Source organism: Phyllostomus hastatus, unplaced genomic scaffold (genome assembly GCF_019186645.2).
Source record: "Phyllostomus hastatus isolate PE091 unplaced genomic scaffold, TTU_PhHast_1.1 phas_scaffold_345, whole genome shotgun sequence".
Classification (NCBI taxonomy): Eukaryota; Metazoa; Chordata; class Mammalia; order Chiroptera; family Phyllostomidae; genus Phyllostomus; species Phyllostomus hastatus.
The window spans coordinates 15,993,035-16,009,415 of NW_025334024.1; the positions used below are offsets into that span (position 1 = coordinate 15,993,035).

A 16,381-nucleotide genomic window follows, 5' to 3' on the forward strand; every position below is an offset into this window, starting at 1 on the left:
AAAATGGCCACAAACACAGAATGCCCAAAAGACTAATGCTGATGTTTATTCTTCTTTATTTAAAATGTGATGTTTTCTACTTTTTATTTGGCACTAGTGATCTGAGAATAAAACTATGTTTTTTGAACCTTTAAAAAAACATGTAGACAAATAACAACAGCAACTTATGTAGCTTATGCTAGGCACCATTCTAAGCACTTCACTTATATTAACTCATTCAATTCTCACAACCCTATCGTGTAAATTCTATTATCAATAGCATTTTACAGATGAGGAAACTGAGGCATGGAGAGGTCAATTAACTTTTCCAAGCTGTTACCCAACTAGTGAAAAATGTAACGAGAACCTGTACCCAAGCAGTCTTGCTCCAAGGCCCCACAAAGTGGGACAGTAAATGTTCCCATATAGTTGGACCTTAGACCTTGGAATTGGATCTGCTGTAAAACAGAGAACAGGGTCCCACAACATAACTTCTTAGTGATCCTATTCAATAGAGTGAGGCAATAGACAACAATTTTAGAAAACAATTCACCTTTGAGGCAAGAGAGACTCAATGTCTTTTTACCCTTGGCCAAAGGTAGCCATTTAAAAAATGTTTAGCAAAACTGAAAAATAAGCCCTGGCTGGCATAGCTCAGTGGATTGAGCGTGGGCTGGGAACCAAAGTGTCCCAGGTTCGATTCCCAGACAGGGTACATTCCTGAGTTGCAGGCCATAACCCCCAGCAACCGCACATTGATGTTTCTCCCTCCCTCCCTCCCTCCCTCCCTCCCTCCCTCCCTCCCTCTCTCTCTCTCTCTCTCTCTCCCTCCCCCTTCCCTCCCTAAAAATAAATAAAATCTTTAAAAAAAAAAACTAAAAAATAATTATGTGGGACAAACTTTCGTATCCTGTCAAGGGGAAAATGAGCCAGAAAAAGATAGAGAACACAACCTAAAATTTGTAGGACATTAAACTTAAAATATATTTTTGTCTAAACCACTTCAGAATTTATTTTCTCCTTACAATGTTCTATCCTAAGGCAAAGTTAACTGTCAATGACAATTTTCTCATATTTACAAATTCAAATTCAACCGTTTTATTTCAATGATACAAAGAAAAAAATACTGCTGTGTACTGTGAAAAACCTCTCCCTGAAAAATACTGAATTTTGACCAATAGTTTTTTTTAATAAATGCTCAAACCTAAAATTATTGGGAAACCACTTTATTGTACACCATAGCCCAACTGTCTAAAACAAGATTTGTCAATTTATTGGTTCATTCAGAACACTCGTGTTTAGGTACCTGGTACTGAGCATTCATTAAAAATTGTACTGAGAAGTCCTATAAATGCCAGAGTAAGGAGCTCTTTAGATAACCTGGAGTGACAAAGTCACTTATGATGGAAGACAAAATATACAATAAAGGAAAAATGAAAAACAAAGGAATGCAGTATCATGAAAAATAACTTCCTGCAAAAGCCTTACCCTGAAGACTCAAAGGGGTAATGTAAGTCAAGCTGAGGTACAGACTCTAGACCTAAAGTTTCTATTCAATTTTAGTTAAATACCAAAATTAGGGATATTGATTTTTTACTTTGTCTATTTCTAGCTGTTTTAACCGATGAAACTTTTTTACTCTTATTTTTATTAAATTTTATCCTTTGAATTTCTGAGTTAAAGTTTTATCTACCTTTAAAAATTTTTATAATCCAAATGAGGAGTGCTTATCTGTCCTAGTATACCATATCCATATTTGTATTACTAAAATCCTTTTCTCACCATCCAGTCCCTTTATGAAGAGCTATGCTTACTACAGCCCATGATCTCTCTTCAATATACAATTAATGGACAAGTAGCTGAACAACATTCTACCAAAATGAAGGAGGAAAAGGAGAGATCCAACACACAAAGGACTCTCCAATGCTCTGGTCAATCTGTGTTCCAGAAGTAGAGTGGTGAAGATTAAAAGTCCTCAATAGAAGAAGTCCTTAAACCTTTTCTTCACCAATTTGGCATTTCCAAAATTCTCTTTTCTGGGCACTATGATAGGGTCCAACCTTAAATGATTTTTCCAAAAGAGCTTTTCTGTTTCATTTTCCTCATACAATAAAGGACTGCTAAATTTTACTTCTAAATCTGTTTGATTTGGGAGATTCTAAAATATCATTTGCTTCTATGTCTGGTTGACAGTTGATGTTTATGAAAAAGCCAAGCAAGCTGAAGGAACAGTTCCTAGTATAAGTATATAAGAACAAAACACAACTAAATTTAAGGGAAAATGCACCTTTTGACTTACACACAAATAAGCAAACTAGAATGGTGAGAACACAATTACTCAATGGCTATGTTTCAGTTCTAGGTTACCTTCCTCTTTTTAGAATTAGCCACCATCTCCCTTTTGAGGCTTGCCACCTCAAACAGTCCATTATAATTCCACTAAATAAGTATAGACAACCCTGACTACAGACCTAATCTTAAATATTCTTAGGAGTAAGTTGGTTTCTATAATTGGGGAAAATATTAAGCTTATAGGCTAGTCAGGGTATCCATCAGGAAATTATTACTTGCCAATAGCACTAGTTGTTCTACAATATAAAAACTATCATAAATTACTGATATTGCCAATTATACCTAAAATGGTATTTATTCATAAAATTTACTTGTGCACAAAACTAAAAACAGAACTGCCTTTTGGCCCAGAGATTCTGCTGCTGGGAGTATACCCTAAAAATACTGAGTAACCAATTCAAAAGAACTTACACACCCCTATGTTCATAGCAGCACTATTTATAATAATGAAGCGCTGGAAAGAGCCTAAGTGCCCATCAGTAAATGAGTGGATCAAAAAACTGGTACAGTTACACAATGGAATATGACATAGCAGAAAGAAGGAACTCCTACCTTCTGCAACAGCATGGATAGAAATGGAGAATATTATGCTAAGTGAAATAAGCCAGTCGGTGATAAGACAAATACCACATGGTCTCACCCATAAGTGGAATCTAATGAACAAAATAAACTAATGAACAAAATAGAACCACAGGCTTAGAAACATGGAGCAGTCTGAAAGTGACCAGAGGTGGGGGGAGAGGAGGACAATGGTGAAAAGAAGGGGAAGGGACTAAACAAAGAAGATGTATGAATGACCCACAGCCATAGACAACAGTGTGGGAATTGACTGTGGGAGCAGGGGCGGAGGGTGGCAGGATGGGCAGAGAAGGGTAAAGGGGGAGATATTGAGACCACTGTAACAGAATAATAATAAAAAAAGATAAAGAAATACTATAATAAATATTCAGCTACTATGAAAAAAGTTGGGATTTCAATTGGAATAATATAACATATAGCAAAAAAATTTGCTTGTGCACATATTAATATGCATTTACCAATAAACATATAAGTACCAGTTAAGATTAATTTAATTTTACTAAATTGAATTCTGTTCACATTCTCTCATTTATTCTTAGATAAACTTAAAACTTGAGCTGTGGCAATAATCTGCCAAAACATCCTTTTATATAGAAAATATTCTAGCAGTTGAGGCCACAGTAAATCAAATTAGAGATAAATTAAATACTTTGATGTTCACACGAACAAATACTAAACTGCCCAACAATTCCTCTTACCCAGGCCTTTTAATGAATACCATTATACCTATATTTAATCAGTTATCCAGGGTCCTCATTAACATCTACTAATGTCTAATTAATAACAGAAATACAAAAAGCATACCTTTTTGAGACTTAGTAGGGTTTACAGTTTCCATAGCTACAGAAGTCTGTCTCACTTCACTAATGCAGCTTTTCTTCTTCCTGGCTCACTGCCACAGTTCTGTGACATTTATTGGAAAACTACAATCTTCTTGCTACTATTAAATACTATAAACATTTGCTTTCTAGAAATCAACAAAATGAATCAACCATGTGTACTAATAGTAAAAAATTTGCCAATCTAAATGAAGTTAATGTGTCTACTTCATGAATTTTTCACAAAGTCATCTGTAGTCTAGACTGGCTCATCAAAAATTTGTTATTATCCAAGATGTTACATGCTTAATGGTGTTTAAGTTACATTTAAAGCTAAAGATTTTGGGTCCCATGTAGAAAGCAAAAGAAAAAAAATGGAAGAAAACCATAAAAGGACTAAACATAAATCAACTAAAATATACTCTGTTAAAACGGAAGAATGAAAATAGTCTCTGTTCCATGTGCCACCACACAATTATCTGTTTCATTAACTTTACAAAACACTTCATATAGCTCAGACTCTTAAAATTAACTACGTTTTTAACATATACTTTTCTGATAAAAATATACATAACATAAAATTTAACAATGTATCCTTTTAAAGTGTACAATTCAATAGCATTAACTTTATTCACAATGCTGTGTGGCCATCACCACTATCCATTCTAGAACTTCTTCAGAATCCAAAACCTAAGCTCTGTACCCATTAAACAATAACTCCCCATTGCCCTTTCCCCATTTTCCCTGGTAACTGCTATTCAACTTTCTGTCTCAATTCTAGATACCACATGGAGCCATGGGATCATATAATATTTGTCCTTCTGTGCCTGGCTTATTTCATTTAGCATATGTTTTCAGTGTTCACATGTGTTATAAGAGGTATCAGAACTTCATTCCTTTCTAAGGTAGGGAATAATATTTCACTCTAAGTATTTAGACACTTGGCTCTAGTATATTCACAGAGTTGTGCAACAATCACAGCACTAAAATGTAGAACACCTTTTCACCTCCCGCCAAAACACCCCTCAAATCCTTTAACTATCATCCCTCTAATCCCTCAACCCTCAACATATCCCCAGGAACCACTAATCTCTTTGCCTACTCTGCACATTTCATATAAATAGAATTATGCAATATGTGGTCTTTTGTGATTGGCTTCTTTCACTTAGCATCTTTTCAATGTTCATCATGTGGTAATACATATCAGTAGTAATTTGCTCCATTTTATGGCCAAATAGTCTTCTGTTAAATGGATATACCACAGAAGGAACTAAGTTAGGCAAATAATGTATGATCTCACTTATATGTATATGTAATCTAAAAAAACAAAAAACAAAGAACTGATCTCATAGATACAGAGAACAGACTGATGGTTGCCAGTAGCAGGGTGCTGGGGACAGGTACGGGGTGGGGGGGGGGGCAAAATAAGTGAAGGTGGTCAGTGGTACAAATTTCTAGTTATAAGATAAGTAAGTTCTAGCCCTGGCTGGCGTAGCTCAGTGGATTGAGTGCGCGCTGCAAACCAAAGTGTCGCAGGTTCGATTCCCAGTCAGGGTACATGCCTGGGTTGCAGGCCATGACCCCCAGCAACTGCACATTGATGTTTCTCTCTCTCTCTCTCTTTCTCCCTCCCTTCCCTCTAAAAATAAATAAATACATAAATAAATATAAAAAACTTAAAAAAAGATAAATAAGTTCTGAGAATGTAATGTACAGCATGGTGTCTATAGTTATCAATACTGTATACTTGAAAATTGCTAAAAGAGTAGATGTTAAAAGTTCTTACAGAAGAAAAAATATTGTAACTATGTATGGTGATGGATGTTAACTAAAGTTATTGTGGTAATCACACCCAATATATACATATATCAAAGCATTATGTTACATATCTAAAACTAATACAATGTTAATATGTCAATTATACCTAAAATGTTTTAATTTAAAAAAGAATATTAACCATAGGGGAAAAATGACCAAAAACTCCCAAACAAAAATTCCAACTCTTCTGTACTTAAAAATCTCTTAATTCAAAGGCTAATCCCTACCAGAAAAAAAATGTTTAAAAAGTATTCTTAACTCAACACAATTATTCCAAAAGCAGTAGAATAATACAAGTTTTGGTAGTGTTTTAGATGCTATACTGCTCCAATGACCCTGCAGAAATTTTTTTTAAAGATTTTTATCTATTTACCTTCAGAGAGAGGGGAAAGGAGGGAGAAAGACAGGGAGAGAAACATCAATGTGTCGTTGCATCTAACGTGCTCCCCACAAAGGACCTGGCCCAAAACCCAGGAGTGTGCCCTAGACTGGGAATTAAACTGGCAATCCTTTGGTTTGCAGGTGCACGCTCAACCCACTGAGCTATACCAGCCAGGGCAGAAATTAAAAGTTAAAAAATTTCCATGCATTGTTTCTGCACATGAAACAGATAGAAAGACATAGGTATTTAAAAATCTATCTATAAATAAGTCCTACTTCCCATTGAGTTATGTTTTTAAAATGAAGTTTGTTCCTGGAATATGACAGTTAAAAATTACAAGATTAATTTAATAGTTGTTGTAGGTTGGGGTTTGACAGGAGTGATCCTTACATGTACCTACACACATACCCTACTTCAATCTACTTAAGTCCCAGGGAAAGTATACCTAGTTAGAAGACTTGAGATGATATAGAGCAAATAGGTCTATTTGCAGTTTCACATTCACCTCATATTAATTGGTTATTCTGTACTGTAGGGCACAGACTTTTCAAAACTCTTTTAAAAATTAAGATTGACTTCTTCCCCCCAAAATCCTCCCAAACACAGAGGAAAAAAACCCCTGTTGGGAAAAATTGTATTTTCTGATAAACACAAGACTTTTTAAAAAAAAAATGTGACTAAGATCACATCTCTAGCTTTCTCCACTATCCATGGTGGCCCTAGTATCTATTAATTTAACTAACCACTCTAGATTCTTTTTTTTTAGTCTGTAACAAGAAAAGGAATGCTTACACTATTTTCCATGAGGTCTCAAGGCCAAACTAGAATTAAAACTCTTTTTTAATACCTAACAGTAGTATTAGGAAGTTTAGAAGCAAAAACCAACCATATCGAGAAATAAAACCAACTCTTGAGGCTCTATTAGTAGTGTTTTTTCTGTTGCTCATTTCTTCACAAACTTAGGCTCTGAAATATACGAGCAGAATAGGGTAAAATGATTACTATGCTTTCCATAAAACTACTGCCAAAGATATCGAGAGTCCCATGGCATCCTCCATTTCTAAAGTAATCCTCCTTTTGGGGTGGCTTGCTTGCCCTTGCCTTACTTTTCACTTCGGAATACCATCATCAGTTAAGACAGAGATGGTTCAACCAGCAATGTGTTTCAGCTAAATCTTAAAGACACCCATCAAAGCCAGGCAAAAATTTGCTAATTGAGTGTTAAAATATTGCCCAAAAGGGTCATTATCATATTCTTTGCTGATTTTTACATATTGCTTATAGAATTTCTTATGATTTTATGGAAGCTATTTAGCTAAAGAATCCTATACAAAGTACTCTCTTTTTATACCATATGAACAGTGGTGTAAACTTATTAGGGCCCAAAGTGTAAATGCCAATCATAAAATGTTTGTACTGTGCCTGGCTAGGTAGCTCAGTTGGTTAGAGCACTGTCTCAATATGCCAAAGTTTCAGGTTCGATTCCCAGTCAGGGCACATGCAAGAATCAACCAGTGATGCATAAATAAGTGAAACACAAATCAATGTTTCTCTCTTTCCTTTCTTACTCTAAAATCAATCATCAAATAAATAAAACCTTTCCTTTCTATCTCTAAAATGAATCAATAAATAAAATTTTTAAAAAATGTTTGTACTGTAAGAAAACCAGGAAAGATCAAACTTCTGGGGTAAAATGGTCAGGTTTCAAATTCCAGACTCCTCCACTAGCTATGTGACCTTGGAAAAATTAGTTAATCCCCTGTACCTCAGTATGATCATTTAGGAAGTATGGATACTGATACTATCTCATATGAGTTTTCTGAAAATTAAATGTGAAAAATATCTGTAAAATGCTGATACATATACTTGCTCAAAAATGTTTTCAATTATATTAACACTGAATTCATTATTCTTTCTTCTCTTTAACTACCAACATTGTTTCTTTTAAAACGCCCTACAAAGATTGCTTTAAGAAGATTTTTAAAACTAGAGCTAAATTTATAAAGATAAGAATAATCAATAACTTAGCTAACTATTAGAAGCTCTTCTGTTCTTGTCTCACCTTCAAAACCAAGTACCAAATGTACTAAAAGACTAACCATAACATTTTTGAATGGGAAAGATGCAATAAACATTCATGGCTGGCCAGAGGTAATAATCATCACCTCCTTATCAAGTAAATACAGTATTCTTCCCTTATCCAAGGGGGGGACATTCCAAGACCTCCAGTGCATGTCCAGTACCTCAGAGAGTACTAAACACTATATATACTATGTTTTTTTCCTATATACTCATACCTATGATAAAGTTTAATATATAAATTAGGCAAAGTAAGAGATCAATAACTAAAAATAAAATAACAATTATAACAATATATTGTAATAAACTATGAGGATGTGGTCTGTCTCAAAATATCTTTTGAATTGTTTATTTTTGGAATTTTCCATTTAATATTTTCAGACCTAAGCCATGGAAAGTAAAACTGAGGATAAGAGGGGGACTATGATATTAAAAGCAAGATAAAAAAATCTATTTTTCAATAGTTATTATAAATAAAAGTAACTAAAAAAATCACATCTCCAGTTCAAATCATAAAAAATATGGATCCTTTATCACATCAGGTTTTAGTTATGGATGAAAGCTGAAATCATTGTCTGCAGTTAATCCATAAAGAAAATTTCTACATTTTCATTCAAGTACATTTTCATTCAAATGTTTATAATTGGTATATACCTTTTATAACCTTTTTATTAAAATGGCATATAAAAGAGACATAAATCTTTTTTATTTAACCTGAAATAAAATCTTAACAAGAAAAGACAATAAGTTTAATAAGCAACATTTCTACTGCAGAATGCCTTTTACCACACTCTCAAGCTAACAGGACTATCCTCTTGTCACTACCTAGTCAGGCCCAACTGATGTCTCAGATTAATTTGATCTTTTCTTTTTTCTAATTACCCGTTAATTCTTAATAGAAAACAATCTGATGAGTTAACTTTTTCTAATAAAATTGGCTGTTTTACACAGAGTGGGGCAAATAAATGATCATTTATTAATTATTGTATTATTTCCATACAAACAACTGTAAACCTACTTTGCCCCACCCTGTATATTATATTGATTACAATAAGAAAATGTTTTTCTGTACTAGCACTTTCAAGTTCTGGGAGACTCCTGGAATAATTACAGTGCAGTCAAGAGTCAATTAAGAGCAGGTCAAGAACCATCTGATTAAATATGAATTTCTATCCTCTTACTGTAATAAACAATAGAATTATAGGATTGAAGAAAAATCATGAAAGTGGAGTTTAGGAACAGACACAAAAACAAATGGTAGCAAACCAGAGATGGATCCTAGAAGCAAGAAGTTGGGATGAACTAGGTATGACTTTTGTCATATATTTAAACTTCATTTTCATAATTATTTCCATAACAGTATTTTTAATTTACTAGATATGGATCAATAGAAATTAATAATACTAAACAAGAACCCAACAGCTTATTTTTAATGTTAAGTATTTTCAAAAAATCCTTCTCAATAAGGTATTTTTATACATTTCATCAGGTAAGAGTTAATAGCCTAACTACCTTACTAACATAGACCCTAGGAAAAGAAATAAATCAGGCCTATGGCAATTTAGAAATATTCCATAAAGTCAAGTAAGATACTGCTACTATTTTTAGGATTTCCATTTGTGAGCTATAAAATATAATTATGCATGGTACCATATCAAATAGATGGATTATAATAAAAAAGTTTATTTTACCCTCATTGTAATATTTCATATTTTCTTTTTAAAAATACCAATCTTAAATGTTTAATTAATATTGGTATTTAGTTCTTACTTAACCAGTTCTTTAATTTGATCCATCATGTAACCTAACTCATGCTATTAAAAGCATTTTAAAATTTTAATCCATTTTTTATTACTCAATTTTTCCAATTTGCTTATTTTTCCTGTGTTATCTGATTGATCTTATCTTACATTTCTATATTTCTAGAATGACCTCTTGGTTAATCTTATTTGTATAGTTCCTCACAGTTTAATTTTCATCTCAGTTTTTTATATGGTACACAATATATACCATAATCAATATTTCTCAATATAGAAAGTGTAAGGAATGTTAACTTTTTCTCTGTAGTTGAACTTTTTCTCTAAGTACCCCGAAGAAGAATACTACCCTTCAAATCTGAACACCCTAACTGTACACAATCTTATTTCTTTAACATACACAAACTATCTTCTTTAAAGGTAGGGAAATGCAAAAATAGAATTAAAAAGTGAATACTAGTAGCATATACTTTTGTCCAAGATTTTTTTGCAAATTATTTTTAAAATAATTGTAGTAGTATCTTTTATTTACTAATTTTAGTAGAAGTTTTTTTTTAGGTTTCTGTAGGTTTTTTTTCTTTTTTTAAATATATTTTATTGATTATGCTATTACCGTTGTCCCATTTTCCACCTTCACTCCCCTCCACCCTGCCCACCCCTAGCTTCATGTATAATTATGGCTTCATCAGAAATATGATTTTAATGGCTATGTTTGATTGCATTAAATAGCTAGACCCCTTCTTTTTCCATTGTCAGATAATCATCACATTAAATTTAAAAAGCAGTAGCAGAACTATGTATGGCAACCTAGTTAACTAGCTTTATTGTGGTGTGGTGACCAGTTCCCAATATATATAAATATCTAATCATTACATTGTATACCTTAAATTAACACAATGTTATATGTCAACTATACCTCAATTTAAAAAAACTAATTTCCTATCTTAAAAAAAAAAAAGGGAGTAGCAGGAAGAACCATATCCAGCACTGAAATGCAGGATATTTAATTAAATGGTAGAGAGACTTTAAATCTGTTTTAAAGCTTAATAACACCCAATTACTGGTTTCCCTACCTTATTTTCCTAAAGAAAGAACTTAAATTTGGAAAAAGTATGCACTATATAGATGGTTATTGCTTAAAATGTTTTAATTCAGCTAACATTTATGGAGACCTTACTATGTGCTAGGTTAAATGCTTTACATGAATTTGCCCCAACAACAACCTATAATGAAGATACTATTTATGCTCCCATTTAAGGATGAGAAGATTGAAGCACAAAAAAGATAAATAAAATGACTAAGCTGAGGGCACACACAAATGTTAGAACAAGGATTTGAACCCAAATCTGACTGCATGGCTACAATTTCAACACAGATTAGAAATTATACTATACACTAGAAGCAGTAGCCTCCTACTCCCCCTTGAAAAGAGAGAAGGGGAATCCTGACTGGTGTAGCTCAGTGGATTGAGTGCGGGCCTGTGAACCAAAGGGTCACCAGTTCTATTCCCAGTGTAAGGCACATGGCTGTTGCAGGCCAGGTTCCCAGTAAGGAGCATGTGAAGAGCAACCACACATTAATGTTTCTCTCCCTCTCTTCTCCTCTCTAAAAATAAATAAATAGAATCTAAAAAGTAAAAAATTAATATAAGAAATGTCACTATAATACAGAAGTATTTATGTATGTCATGACATGATGTCTGATATTTGTTGTAAAATAATACAGCTTGGGGAAGGGGAGAAGAAAATAGGAACAAAATTAAACATCCATAGATAATTGTTAAAGCTTGATGATGGGTACATGGGGATCCATTATTTTATTATCTCTATTTTTACATATTCTTTAAAATGTCCATAATAAAAGGGCATTTAAAAATGTTTTTAAAAAGTTAAGAATATTTTAAAAACATTGAAAAAATTGGTTGCATAGATTAAATACTTTCATTACAGAAGCAAACTTTCTTATGATATCCTGTATCAAAGATATAAAAGTATATGACTTACTTGATACTTATGTATTTTATATATCACCTTACACATTTTATATATCATCTATAAAACGGTGACCTTACTTTAAATATTTGAGTATCTTCTTAACCAAAGTGAAAAATTAATAGAAATATTTAGGCACAAACAATAAGTGGTTTTCTACATTTCCATCAACTTGTTAAAAATATTTGCTTAAACAATTAACACTTTTTTTCATCTTTCTCCAGCCTCTGGTTTTTTTGACCAGAGAATGGATGGATTTGTACACACAAATATGACTCCACAACATGGTCACAAATTGAAAATCATGAATAAAAGTCAGATATCTACTTCACTAAGACACACTTCTACTACTTTCTCATCTAAGATTGTAGCTGATTTTTCCACTAATGTATATCTATAGCCTTCTTGTAAATATAATCAATAATTTGAGAAACTCTTATATTCTCTATAGTTAAAACAATTCAGCTGATAGTAAAAGAAAACATTTATTAAGCCAGGCATTTTTACCACATTAGCTCACTAAATTTAAGTGGTTATATATATTTTTATAGAAATATTAAAGTTTAAAGAGGCAAAATTATTTGCCAAGGTCACAGAGCTAATAAGTAGCTAAACTGGTGCTCAAATTTAAGCTCAATTACAAAACCCACATTTTTCTCCACTATACCAAACTACTTTATAGAAAGCAAATACCTACACTCACAAACAAATATTTAGGGCCTTTTTTAAGTGGATAACAAAATATTTAAAAATCTGAGCCTCACCCCTTCCCCCTCCACAGGGCACTGGTTACCTATATATTTTACAGTGGTAGCTTGGCTTTAAGTCAAGAGCACCAACTAAAACACAAAAAGCATTGTTTCTGCTACTGTGACTCCGCCCCGCCACGTCTCTTAATTTCAACCTCAGGTTACCCATCTTTACAATGGGGAAATGAATATCCTTGCTGTCCAATTCCAGGATTGTAAGATTCAAGAATAATCTATGTGAAATCACTTCAAAATTATAAAAACAAGAGATATTTTGTCTTAAAATGCTAAAAGAAACAACATGAAATAAAGTTTTCTGAAGTAATCAAATTGTCTGAATTATTCCACATACTCTATTAACATTTCCAGAACTTTCTGAAACCTTTTTCTAAGCATAGCTCAATCGTCATCTCTATTACTTGGCTTTCCTTATCTTTAAAAACAATGCAAGAGTAATGACATCAATGCCTTTGTAATAAATAATTAATATATCATTTTGTAATGCTTAGCATACAAAAGTTGTGAATTTTCAAACTAAATATGTGTTTGGTGTCACACTTTTAGTTATATTTATGGTCTTGTTTGAGCCCTTTCATATTCAGTTTGTTTGTTAAAATCCGGAATTCCAAGGAAGAATACTCAACATACAATTTTTAATGATGGGGGGGGGGAATAAGCGGGGGGACTCAAGGCTTCTCAAAGCAGATACAATAACTAACAAGCACATCAAACACAGCAACAAAATCCACTGAAACATTCAGCTGCTCTAAAAGAAGGATCAGGCTCTTTAGGGGAAAACTACATTGTATGAGTTTGCAAAGTTTCACACTTTCTCATTTAAACTCCATTTCAGAGAAAGCCTTTGCATACTCACACAATATGCTTTAAAATGGCACTCTGCTGACCTTCCAATAGTCCAGCTCTATGAAAATTCTGTGATGGGTGTAACTTCAGAGAATCTGAAAAACACAAAAAGCATTAAGTACTTTTTATGCTGAATGACTTTTTTTTAAGCCAAGGATAGCATTCATCTCTTACATAACTGTCATGTATTTTTAAGAGCTAAAGCCCATATTTGTGAGTATATTCTTTGCGAAAGAAGGTTGAATTGCCTCTACAATGGTCTCTATGCTAAACTTAGATTTTCATAAAGCATTTGTTTCATGGAAAATTATCTCATGATTACTGCACAAATGGTGTTAATGTCTTGACTATTTTTAGTACCCAATTGTACCACATTTGCCTCCTCTAAGAATCATCTCTTGACACCGACTTCTGACTCTCAGAGCTACAATATTTCCTAACTACTTCAGGTAACATTGCCCAAAACATCTTACAGGATGGTGGCTGCCAACTAAAGTCATCAGAGCAACAGACAATGGCTACAGTTACTAACTAGGACTCTGTGTACAAACTCAGTCGTCAGTCTATAAAGTCCAGTACCTTCCAGAGTAAACCATCTCACTCGGATTCACTTAAACAATTCAAATACATGAATGTGAAGGGGGTGCAATCATCCGATGCATACATAAAACCAACAACTGAAGCCAAACTGAATTTCTCAGGAAGGAAGTTGATAATGGCACGCAATTTTTAAAATACGGTGAAATCATTAATAACCCAGCTCTGCCTTTTGTCCCCTCCCAGTACTTTAAGAAGTGGTGAAGAGTGCCGTCAGAGCATTTTGGTGTGATGCCCCTTGCACACGGAACCTGTTCTAACACATTCTTGTGGTGTCCAGTATAGGAATTCAACCCCAGTAGAGATTAGCTCAAGTATTAATATTTTAAATCCTGGGAACCCCCTTTGGGCTTTTGCCAAAAGAGTTTTTAAATGGGAATCTCTGCCCAATGCGCCCCCTCCCTGAACCGAGCCCTTGAACAGCAACGAAATAGAAAATTCTCAAAGGACAGCGGCTGTGCCTGAGCTGGCACCCCTGGGACAGGGGAGGGATAAAACTAACAGGGAGCACCCCTGTCTTTGTAGATGCGAGGCAGAAGTGAGTAATGAGAATGCCACAGAGGTAGAAAGGGGGAAGAGGCAGAAAATTCGGGCCCCTTCCAGCAGAGAGATGACGAGGAAAGGCAGAGCGCCTGGTCAAGGGGGGCCGTCCCAACAAGGGGAGGGAGTGGACTAGGCCGGAGGGAGAGGGGGGTAAAGCAACGACGCACAAACAGCCTGGAGGTGGGGATCACGGTGACCCTGCACCCAGAGCCAGCTCCAGGCCACGCCGCCTGTTTGCGGGCAACTTTAATGGGGAGGATGGTCCTGGTGAGCGGAGCCGCGGCCCCACGCAGCGCGGCGGCCCCAGCGCGGGGCCCAGTCTGGGGCGATCCCCCAGCAGGGGAGGCCGGTGCTGGCCGCTACAGGAGAGTGGCGGGCCGGGCTGGCACGGGGACGCTGGGAGCGACCGGTGCCGCAGAGAGGGGGCCGATGGCATTTGGGCCCCCCAGCGCCTGAGCCCTCGCGGGGGAGGGGCCGCTTCCAAGGTCTCCGAACCCCGTCGGACTCGCCCCATCCCCCCAGAACAGGCCATCCGAGCTCAGCTGTCCCTCCAGACGGGGACCCCTCCATTTCCCCCGGGCCCTGCCTCCCCGCCCCCACGCCACTGCCCCCAGCCTGACGCACCTCGCGAGTACAGGGACTTGGGCGATTCCAGGTCTAGGTCCGCGCTGAGCAATGAGATGAAGTCCGAGGGCATCGCAGCTCAACCCAGCCCGGCCCGAGGGCAGCGGGAGGGGGGGGCGGCGGTGGCGGCGGCACTCCTCTCCGAGACCGCGGGCACCGAACCGGGGGCGGCAGGCGAGGGTGAGGGTGGCTGCCGCTGCCTCCTCCTCCAGGGCAGTGACTCCCACCAGACGAAGACCAAAGCGGCGGGGTGGAGGGGAAACTCCGCAGGGACTGAATCCTGGCGAGCCAGGAGGGGGGTTCAGGGCGGGGAAAGGGCGGGTGAAGAGCCAACGGGTCTGTTTGGAGCTTCTCCTGAGAGAAAACTGACGGTCGCCGCCACCGCCGCTGCTGACAGGAATCTGAGCTCCGCCTCCCACCGCGCACTGCGCAGGCGTGGAGGGGGCGCCCCAAAGAGGGGAAGAGCCGGATGGCCACCGGAGGGCGGGAAGGCGCGCCGTGGAACAGCATCAACAGCGGCTTTGCTTCCTGCCGTCGCGTCTCAGCCAGGACTGCTGCGAATCCGTCCGGCAGGCTGGGAGGGAGGGAGGCGGGAGGTGTCCGCGTCTGGGGTCCTGGGGAAGGAAAATGTATTTGCACTGACCTGATGGCGAGCCTGAGGTGGCTCTCGCATGGCCGAGCTGAGCGCTAGAGACAGACCTGAGGATCTGAGATATCTGCGCGAAGAGGAAAAGGACCTCAGGGCCGGCGCCGCCGGCGGGTGGATTGGAGTCTCGTAGGGGGATAGAGTCTCGTTGCTTGGACAGCCACCAGCCCTTTGGGGTTTTCAAAGCAATGTCTAAATTGAGTTGGCCAAAGGACTGTCAAGTTCATTTCTTAATTAGGAAGTGACATTCCATATTCTAGAAACCTTGAGTTATTGGTTGTTTTTAATTAAAGTATCTTCTCTCCTTTCTCCTCCCCTTGCCCTTCCCCCACTCCACCCCAGCAACGTCCTTTAGAGGGTGAAAATTAAAAAAAAAAAAAAAATCTGACTGTTCTGGGGTGGCCCGATTTATTCAGAGTGGGAGATGGAGGACAAAAATGGGATCATATGAATCCACCTGGCTCTTCTGAATGAAAAAAAAGGGGGAAAAAAACCTAAACATCACTCTTTTCCAAGCACTTCTTCATTTTTTACTTTTGGACTAGGCAAGGATGGAGGAAGAACACCTTTAATTGATTATTTGCCATTCTATTCTGTTCATGG

At 36.8% G+C, this 16,381-nt stretch overlaps 1 protein-coding gene across 9 annotated transcripts in view; it reads right to left on the reverse strand.

Moving 5' to 3' along the window:
- The window catches only part of NFAT5 (nuclear factor of activated T cells 5), a 118,012-nt gene extending 102,424 nt beyond the window's left edge, over nt 1-15,588 (reverse strand). For 5 of the 9 annotated variants that reach the window (XM_045818398.1, XM_045818394.1, XM_045818399.1 and 2 more), the window contains exons 1-2: nt 15,133-15,175; nt 13,379-13,463 (exon numbers count right to left, since the gene is read on the reverse strand). Coding sequence is in view for 4 of the 9 variants with exons in the window: in XM_045818391.1 (XP_045674347.1) it covers nt 13,410-13,463; nt 15,133-15,205 (127 nt within the window). In the remaining 5 variants the exon portion in view is untranslated. Of the gene's footprint in view, nt 1-13,378; nt 13,464-15,132 lie in introns of all 9 variants that reach the window. The other 4 variants (XM_045818391.1, XM_045818390.1, XM_045818393.1 and 1 more) reach the window with 4 other exon arrangements.
- Between the last annotated feature and the right edge of the window lie 793 nt (nt 15,589-16,381).